The sequence below is a fragment of the Rhipicephalus sanguineus genome, chromosome 9 (assembly GCF_013339695.2).
Source record: "Rhipicephalus sanguineus isolate Rsan-2018 chromosome 9, BIME_Rsan_1.4, whole genome shotgun sequence".
NCBI lineage: Eukaryota > Metazoa > Arthropoda > Arachnida > Ixodida > Ixodidae > Rhipicephalus > Rhipicephalus sanguineus.
The window spans coordinates 53,842,557-53,852,341 of record NC_051184.2 but is presented as its reverse complement, the minus strand read 5'-3'; the positions used below and the strand labels follow the sequence as shown (position 1 = coordinate 53,852,341).

At 49.7% G+C, this 9,785-nt stretch overlaps 2 protein-coding genes across 2 annotated transcripts; both read left to right on the top strand.

Moving 5' to 3' along the window:
• Window positions 1-21: 21 nt before the first annotated feature.
• On the top strand, window positions 22-2,190 carry LOC119405172 (RNA-binding region-containing protein 3). The gene has a single exon (XM_037671980.2). It carries the CDS (start codon window positions 334-336, stop codon window positions 1,801-1,803), a length of 1,470 nt encoding a protein of 489 aa, XP_037527908.1. The 5' UTR covers window positions 22-333; the 3' UTR covers window positions 1,804-2,190.
• A 3,368-nt stretch (window positions 2,191-5,558) lies between these two features.
• On the top strand, window positions 5,559-7,173 carry LOC119405170 (THAP domain-containing protein 1). The gene has a single exon (XM_037671979.2). The coding sequence runs from the start codon at window positions 5,775-5,777 to the stop codon at window positions 6,780-6,782; it is 1,008 nt and encodes a 335-aa protein (XP_037527907.1). The 5' UTR covers window positions 5,559-5,774; the 3' UTR covers window positions 6,783-7,173.
• The last annotated feature ends 2,612 nt before the right edge of the window (window positions 7,174-9,785 follow it).

The window sequence follows — 9,785 nt, the reverse complement described above, 5'->3', positions numbered from 1 at the left end:
ATACATGTGTGCCATGATGTTTATGTGTGCAGCGAAGCTCGTGCTGCGAAGGCGCGCAGCGCCGCCGGCAATTCTACTAATTTGCTAGTGATTCCCATTCATATAGGACGTTATTTTGTGGTAATGTCTACGTTACACGACCGTACATCCAAGTGGTTGGTGGTGATGAACTAATGGACGCTGCTTTTCGTCTTGTACGAAAGTACGTAGTGCGACGGTGCCCACGCTTGTGCCGATTTCGCTAGCGGCCTCGCGCCCCGCGGTGTGCGCGCGCTTTAACTGTTTGTGACTCTTTGAACTGTTTATTAGGTACCGCGATTGGACCTGGACAACATGCGCAACAAGTGCGAGACGTTGCTCGTGCGGCACTTGCCGAGCTCTCTGAGCGAGGCCGAAAAGACCGACCTGCTGAAGCACTTCGGCGCCGACAGCGTTCGATGCATGCGGTCGACGGGCAAGCTGAAGAACGCCGCGTTCGCGACGTTCCCCACTCAGGACGCCGCCGACTGCGCTCTCGAACGCCTGCACCAGACCGAACTCATGGGAAGTCGCCTGGTCGTCGAGTACGCCCTAGGCAAGCAAGTGGACCGCTACTTTCCGAGCAAGGGCGAACAGTTCCGGGAGTCCGCGAGCGCCGCGGTCGAAAGCGCCGACGATCAAGCGGCGTCGGCCACGGCGGCAAAAGACGAGTACAAGTCTAAGATGGAGGCGTTCGCCATCAAACTGCACGCCATGTCCTCGGACCTGGGCCTTGACTACGTGCTCAACCCCATGCTGACGTACGCCTACCCTCCGGCATCTCCCACCATCGTGGCCAATATAGCCGCCATGTTGCTTTCGGTTCCCAAGTTCTACACCCAGGTGCTGCACCTGATGAACAAGATGAACCTGCCCGCGCCGTTCGGACTTCCGATGCCGCATCCGCCTACGATGCAACAGGCCTTCTCCGTCGATACCGGTGACGTCACGGGCGAGAACCAATCAACGACCTCTGCTGCGCCGGTAACGGCAGCCAAAGTGGCGGGAGGCGACCGCGAGTCGAGCCTAGAGGAATCTGAGATGGAGAGCGATGAAGACGATGTCTCTCAGAGAGTCCAGCTACCGCAGGCCATGGTTCCAAGGAAACGTAAACCCAAGACGCAGCCCAGGAGACCCAAGCTCCAAAAGCTTCTGCCGCCTCAGCCGGTTCAGGAGCTTGGACCTAAGGTTTCAGACGTGTTCGAGCCAGTTGTCGAAGACAAGACGCCAAAAGCGATAGCCATCAACATCCGGCACGAGGCTGATGCCGAGACGCAGGAGAAGGAGTCGACGACAGGAGAAGTCGTAGAGCAAGGTGGATTCGGCATCTTACCTGCCGCACCCAAGCCAGTGGAAACAGCAGAGACAAGTACCAGCGACGACAACTACGACTGGAGCGGAACGCAGTTCCTGCGGAGGGAGGAAATTCGATCGGGTCGCATCTCCAGCGATGAGATGAGCAGGGCGTCTGTGTTCAAGAACTACGAAGCAGGAGACGTGGCGTCCAGGCTGTACATAAAGAATGTGGCCAAGTCAGCGACTGTTGAGGACCTGTTCCGCATCTACGGAGGCTACATTGACGCAGACTCCGAGGAACAGCGCAATGCCTTCGACATAAGGCTCATGAAAGAAGGTCGCATGAAGGGGCAGGCGTTCTTGACACTAGCCAGCGAATCCCAGGCAGACAGAGCTCGGAGGGACTCCAATGGTTACCTCCTGAAAGGGAAGCCGCTTGTTGTACAGTTTGCGAGGTCGGCTAAAGCGAAGAAGCTGGGGACATATTGATCCTGCCTACCTTACCGTTTCACCTACTGGAACTTGTCCATGTGTAGATAAGCATTAGTGATGCAGTGTACAAACTGAAAGTGTAAGTTCTGCAAAACACAGTTGCAGTCTCCATTGGGGGGTGAACTCTACATCATGTCTGTAATAGCTGTAAGCAAAGTGCGCGATTAGTAGTTGTTAAAGGTGTACCCACCTTCATTGTGAAAAGCAGCCGGTTTTTTACATAAAAACACTGCGTTTAGACAATGCTGCTGATGACACAGCTAATGCCCTTCGAAGCTTGTGATGATCATCCTAGTGGATGGCATTTTTAAAAAAGCGTAAAATAAACGGAAAGATGTTGAAAAGTCAATTTTCCACATGATGCTCTTTTGCATTTTTGCTTCTGAACTTTCACTCTATGCCTCACACTGCCTTTTTCATTACTTTTTTCCACCTCCATTGTGTGTTGCCATTCCCCAGTGTTATAGTGCTACTTAAAATATTCTGACAGCAAGACCTTCAGGAAACGTATGCTTCCCAGCAACGCTAGGGTTCAATGTGGATGGAAGAATTGTCCTATTAGCCATCACGATAAGCAGCAGCTGTTTGGAGTACTGGTGCAAAAGAGAGTCAAGAAAAACAGTGATTCTTTACAGGGACAAGTAAGATAGAGATAAAGGTTTTGATCAAGAAGGAAAAGAACAAAAAAATATATAGTGAAACCTAACTAGATACAGAGCTGGCTGTGTGATTACTTAATGCCAGATGTGAATTAAAATCATTATTAGTGCAGGTTTTTTTTTTATATAAGCTGCCTGAATTAAGTATGGCTACTCTGTGAAAGAAAAGTTTTCCTTCTTTTAAAAACCAGTTACACTGCTGTGAACACTTAATCTGCTGGCAGACATGAATCAAAATACTCGGTCTTTGAAAAAAAAGCCTGGTATTATAGACAGTGGGAATGGTTCAGAAGGTCAAAAAACACTTTGCCTGTTACAATGAAGTTCCATTCTTCATTAACATAGATGGATACACCTCCCAGTATATGCTAATATACTTCTATCAAACTTTGTTGCTGCTTATAAGCATCATGGCACCTGATTGATTCTAACAAGCTGATACTATGGAAGCTTGTTTGCAGCTAACAGGGGCGTAGCCAAGGGGGGAGGGGTTGGGGGGGTTCAAACCCCCCCGAAATTTTTCAATTTTGCTTGCGTATATAGGCACGCACACATACACACGCACGAACATACATAACGTATGGTTGAACCCCCGAAAAAAATTTCTGGCTACGCCCCTGGCAGCTAATAACGGTTCATCCTCAGGTACGCTGAATACAGTTGTTTTGCCTAGTTGTGATACTAAGCTAATGCATTCGATTATTTTGTAATCGGTTGTTTTATGATAATACTAGAATGAAAGGCTCGAAATTCCCACTGACTAAACTGCAACTATAATTATTTGCTGATATCTCAACGTTAACTACCACATATGGTTAGAACAATGCAAGGTAAGACCGGAGAGATGATAGATAATGGATTTTAAAAAAAGTAAGCCTGAGGCGAAGGCACTGCATGTCTTCTCTGTCAAATTGTCCCATGTGATTAGTTCGCATTTAAAAAAAAGGCGTTCAACATAGTTCGCGGCCTATTCAATTATGGGGGTACGTCCCCGCACACCTGTGGTCACCGTGCGCTAGCCCCTACTACTAAATAAATCTGTAAGCTTTTTTAAAAGCGTGCGGCACCAAAGGAAGGAGCCATGGCACCTAATAGCAATTCAAAAATTCGCGCTGTCATAACTCGTTCGTACAATCGCCATCGTAGCAGCTTTCGGCTTTTGACTTCTTTCGCCGCCAACTGCGGTCAATCCAATCCAAAGCTTTGACATTTGGCTTCTTGTGTTGTTATGCTACAGTGGCTAGAATAGGGAAGTGTGAAGACCGCGCCGCCTGCGCTGACGCTCTCCACCGATGCCTCGACCGGCGCTGTCTAGGTGGCGCTGGTTGTAGCTTACACGTCGCTCGCTCGGCTCGCTGCAGCGAAGCTGTCATGTCAAGGCTGATTTGTGGCGGATATGGTTTTGTTTGAGCCGCAAATTTTTATTAGTGTCTCTACTATAATGCAGGGCGTAAGTGCCTCATGAAGAAATGAAATTTACGGCAGATATTATCAAGCATTATCACCGTATGGTATGACCGTACGCACAGTATCATAAGTGAAGCTTTACATCGTTCGCAAAACATCGCGGCCAGCTAAGCTTGCGACTGCTTGCGATCGTTCCTTGATGCTGAGAAATGTAACCAATCAACATTTTGGGGGGATTGCCATTTCACAAGATTATAAGCAACCTTAAGAAGCACGAAAAAAATGCTACTATGACATTGATATCAATTTCCTTCATGTTGTTTGCATGAGATAGTTTTCAAGAACTTAATTATTCTTGCGTATTCACAGTGGAAATATTTTTCACTTAACAAGTGCACAGAAAATCGGAGAGCATTTTACTCTTTTTACACATATTATTTGAAGTTGAGGGCATCGAAGTAGGGAAGAAAGCTAGCACACTACAGGGTGATGCACATCACATCGTTCTTCGAAGCTTGAGGTGCTTTGATCTTTCTCTTGCAGAACTTCTCTGTTTAGAGATTTCGTGAAGAAGTGAAGCCGTGTGAGAACAAAAAACTTGATTATGTTGCTCGTCAGATCTTGCTTGTGTGAGTCGCACGCTATACGGATGGTACGGTCTGCACTGAGTTAAGAAGTTCAACTATAGTGTCCCTTTGGAGCTTATTATAACTGAACCACGATGTGAATGTGTCCTCCAGTTCCTCCACAAATGAAAATAGTTCAGGTGACAGGTACAAAAGCCCTCCAACATCACACAATGCTGTGAATGACGCAAGATCCTTATCTGCGTTCTCGAGAGATCTGAGCACCTGCTCGAAACAGTCCCGGCATTTCGTGCCATAATTTTCCTCCGTGCCACATAGCCGGCCAAATAGTACACCAGTCTTCCGTCACTGACTTGCACAGGATACGCATGGTCAGAAAGGAGAGTCGATGCCTGTAGTACACTTGAAGCATCGTCCAGGTTTCCAGTGTCGATTTGGATGGCATGAATTGTCGACATGGATGGCCACTTTATCAGTTCCAACTAATGACGTAAGTGTGTCACCTGCACAGTTGCCCGTGTCTGGTGCTTTTACCAAATTGTAAAAGCTAAGGGAATTCACGGCAGTAAGGAACTTGGTCGATGTGGGATGATCATTGCACCCGGATATCTGGCGAATTATCCCGAATGGCTTTTCGATTGGATCTCGGGGATTGGAACGGCAGCATTCTTTTCCAAAGGCTTGTCTGCTCTTGGTATATTACGCTGCCACTGCTGGAACAAATGGTCGTCGTTCGGGACTCCAAACTATGAAAGCTTCTGCTTGCACGATTTGTACCCAGTTGAGCATCTGGGCACAAAACAGTGGCTCTGACGTCTGCTCATGGCACACACTCCGCAAAAGACATAACGTAAACACGACAAGGCTGTCCGGCCAGCATATGCAGCACGAAAGAACAGCGTAAAAAGGCAAAATATTCACGTCTAACCGGCGAGTTGCAGCGTTGAACAACGTGCGCAGCCTGAAAGCCTGACGTGTATACGACAGCGCGCGCCACCTAGCGGAAACATCGCAAGGCGGCGTCACTACCTCCCATTGCAGCCGCTTGACGGTGATCACACTTCTAGTATTCTAGCCACTGTAGTTATGCCAATTTTGCATCGAAGTTCGAAGTTTCGCGCGTCTGTCTGCATCCGAGAACTTTTGGCGTTGCAGTTGTGGGACGTTTAACTGCCTGCGTTCACCATGAAGGTACAGAAAGGAACGCCTCTCCTCCAAGCTCAAACTTAACGCTTCAGTTGGACCGCGCGAAACACGGTAGGTCCGTCTCCTCGAAGTCTAACAGTGGGGCGCACAAACGATTAATTGAGAAAAGATGGGAAAGTGCTGCATCCCGGGTTGTCGCAACTCCCGCGAACGCATACCGGGCCTCACGTTTCACCAGATCCCGTCCAACGAACCGTGGCGGGCCTCGTGGATGGAGGTACTCACCAAGAACGGCGTCAAGGCGTTCACAGAGTGGACCCTGGTGTGCGGCGAGCATTTCACGCACGAAGACTACAAGATGACGGCTCGCAAGAACTTCCTGCTCCCGTCTGCTGTGCCGTCGGTGTTCACCATCAAACCGTGCAGGAATGCGCCCAAGAAGCGCGGTCGCAAGCCCAAGGCCTTACTCCAGCAACAGCAACAACAGTTGGCGGCGACGCGACTTGGGGAACCGCAGCGAGTCACAGTTCTGAGGTCCGTAGTGACTGAAGGAAACGACGTCGCTGATGACGACGACGAAGACTACGACCCCGGCAGCGACGGCTTGCGACGTACGGGGCGTCCCCGCAAGCGGAAGGTCTTTACCGACATGGTGGTCTACATGCCCAAAGCGACGTCGGACGACCAGCGTGTCGAGAACGAAGAGATGCAGACGATCACCCTGACGTTTCCGCGCGAAGACGAAGACGACAGTCAGGAGCACGTCGCCACGACGTCATCCTCCGCGACGCTGACGCCTTCGGAAGTCGTGCGCAGCGAAGACTTGCCTCAAGCTGCGACCCGTGACGCGGAGGCACTACAAGGTAGCGAGGACGCCGAAAAGCAACCGCCGAAGAACCTCAACGTCATCGTGTTCACGAATCAGCCGCGCCCGGCTTCGAGTTCCGCAAGGAGTCGAAACGACGACCACGAAAGTGTTGTCGACGACCCCTCGACTGACTACCCCGGTAACCCCAGGCGACGCTGTTGCCAGATTCAGACGCAGCGGTTACTCTTCTACAAGAGCGTCATCACGAAGCTTAGGAAACGTGTACTCGCGCTGGAGGCCAGTTTAGCCGAGAAAGAAAAAGAACTGGCTTCGATCGAGGCTCAGAGGGACCTTGACATGGTTTTGTAGCGACTGGTCTTTAAGAAAAACGAGGTGGCAATGACGTCCAGGATGTAATTGCATCGCAGGTACTATGCACATGATTTGTTAATGTTCTTCATTTGTGACTGTCAAAAAAGACATGCCTGGTGACTCACAACACGACCTGTTTCATGTTTGAAATAAATGAAAAGCGCATGGGCAGTATTCTCAGGTGGTCGCATTTGGCGACGGCATCACTTCCCCGATGCTTGGCTTGGCACAACCAATGATATGGGTTTTCTCACTTTGTCCAACCCTTGTGCATGTGTGCCTGCATCCCATGCTCTCATTGGTTCTCACAGGCTGTCTTGCAATCTCTTGGAGTGTTGCTATAACCAAAAACAATCGTCCAGGAGTATCTCCCCATGTAGCACTTGCACTTACACGAATAGTGTAGTGCGACTCTTCATGGCACCTGAAGGTTTCTGATGACCTAGGAAGCTCAATCGCAAAGCATGCAAATTTCCTGGAACGTTATATATCTAGGCCATTTCCAGGCTGTTTAAAGCCTGCAGTTACTTGCAATTGTTTGCTTTTCTGTTTATTGACGAAGCATAGCTAGTAATATAGTTATTGAAAACTTCAGTGAATGGCTGCAGTTGGCCTTCCGAAGATGGTGCTGTTGCATTTCATGTTGATGCAACTGGGAAGAGAGGCACACTTCTGTACAACGGGAATAGACCGTTACTGCACATACGAAATTAGCACTGAATTTAACCTAAGTTGAATGACAGGCTAACTGGCATACTCATGGGCTTTATCCTGAAATGACGTGTGGGATACAAACGGTGCAAAAGGAATTTTCACAGTGCAAAAAAAGCAAGCATCACGCATAGGCCTCACCATAGGGATTGCGTCTGCAAATTATGAAACAGCTGCATGGTGCAAAAGCAACTGAAATTTGATGTAGAACGCTGTGCCATTCTTCTGACGGGCACTGCAGGTTTAGAGAGACTAAAAAGTAACGCACTCGCATGCATGCGTAACAGGCACCCGTTGGAACGTCAACAATTGGTCCGGAGAGTGCATCCACGGCTAGACTGGTCTTGAAACTTTACTCATCCAATGCAGAGTGTGTAGTGCTGCTGTTGCAATTTTGCCGAGAAGAAAAGCAAGCAGTGTTTGTCATTTCAACGTGACGTGTTCCCTCTGCTCCGGCACTTTAAAGAGTGCAAGGGAGCTACAACGCTTGGGGGCGCTAGCCAAAGCAAGTGGGGAAAGTGTGCAGGCTCTGGAAGCGGAGATTGACTCCTCCTTGTAGGCGTGGCACATCAGTATGTGACTGCACGTACTGTGCATTAGGAGCATATTTTTTGCTCGAGTCCTTGCTTTGTCCTTTCTTACTCGAGTCCTTACTTGTCTTGCCCGAGTCTCGCAACAGACTTGTTGAGAGACGATCAGATCCTGGTTCTTCCAGAGAAAAAAAAAATCCTTTTAGGGCTTGTGCTACTTGCATATCTTGAGGTAAGTCGACATTAGCAGCAATTCCGTTAAGAGAGACGCAAAGATTATTTAATGAAGGACTTTGCCAATTACCCGAATACAAAACCAACCACATTGTTTGCATTTGCTAGGGTGTTACTGTCCTGCAAGGACAACGGAATCTGTGTCGGCTATCCTGCAGACAGCCGATAAACGTAGGCCTACTTAGCCAGATCCATAAACCTTTCAGCCACAGTGTCTACATGTGGACACACTTGCTTTCGGGCATTTCCAATCTGTGACGACAAGACAGAATTTTGAACATAGCATTGAATGCAAGTGTAGCCATCTGGTAACTGAAAACAATGTAATACATTTAAGGATGTAGGTCATAATGCAGGATAATTTTATTTTTAAGACTGGTGGTACCTTTGAAGAGTTGCTCTTTTATTACCACTGTTCACTAGCATTCATAACATGGTCTCCAACTCAGATGACCGGCACATCAGTGCATGACAAATTACAATCAATTTCGTGATGTGATGCATTATCTTAAAAAGGTGAAAATTTGCAGTTTTTGTAATTGTGAAGACTAGCTTGATATGGACGAAGTGTTGACGTTTGTGGGGATTGAGGCTAGGCCGTCGCCATTGCGCGGGTTTTTCGCCTATTTCTGCCATCCTCATGTCCGATCATGTCGCTCCCCTCCTCCGCCGTCCTACGGCGCTGGGTGAGCGGGGGTGACGTTAACCCCCTCACCCCGGCGCCGGATCGCGACGGTGGCGCCACGTTCGAGTCTCGCGTGCTCGCGTCTCGCGAGACGTTGCGCGCGGCGGGGGAGTCAGACTCTCTCTGGACCTCGTAAGGTGAGCACGTCTTTTCTTTCCTGTCCGTCGGCTCCTTTGTTTGGGCTCGCTCGGACGGAGTTCGCCAACGGTGCCTTGCGCCAGCGGCGAGCGCTTACCTTACGTTGTCCTTTCCGAACGCTAGGCTGAAGAGCGGTGCGGTGCATTCGCGCGTGGTCTTACTACGCCGAAACCGTATCTATCGAAGCCAACGCGAGCGGAGTTTGCCCTTGCTCGAGCGATCGGGCCCTGTTTTGGTCGCTGATCGTGAGAGCACGCAGCATAGTCGCGAGGGAACGTTTCTCTCAGCGGCGTGTCGCCGTGAGCCCTTTTGCCCGCGGAGACGTGCTAGCGGCACCCTTTGTGTTGTACTTTCGCCCGTGGCGTGGTTAAGCCTGTTTTGCTTCTCCCGCCGCCTTTGGGAGCGGGCGTTGTACTGCGTTTTGTGGAGCTGCCGCAGGCAATAAAGTGTTGCGGATTTCGAGAGCAGTACTGTGTACTTGCCGCGTTACGCTCGGCGCCTTGTTTGCGCTCGAACGTGCGTGTGCAGCGGTGCGCTAGTTCACGCGAGGCGACGGCAGACGCGGCCCTGTGGCTCGCTAAGTCCGAACCCACGCTAGTGGCCGTACTCCTGTGAGGTACGTGCACACTACACTGGCGCCCAACGCGGTATCAAAAGCTCATTAAGCTTTTGGCTGCTCTTAGCGAGTCAGTACGCCTGTGC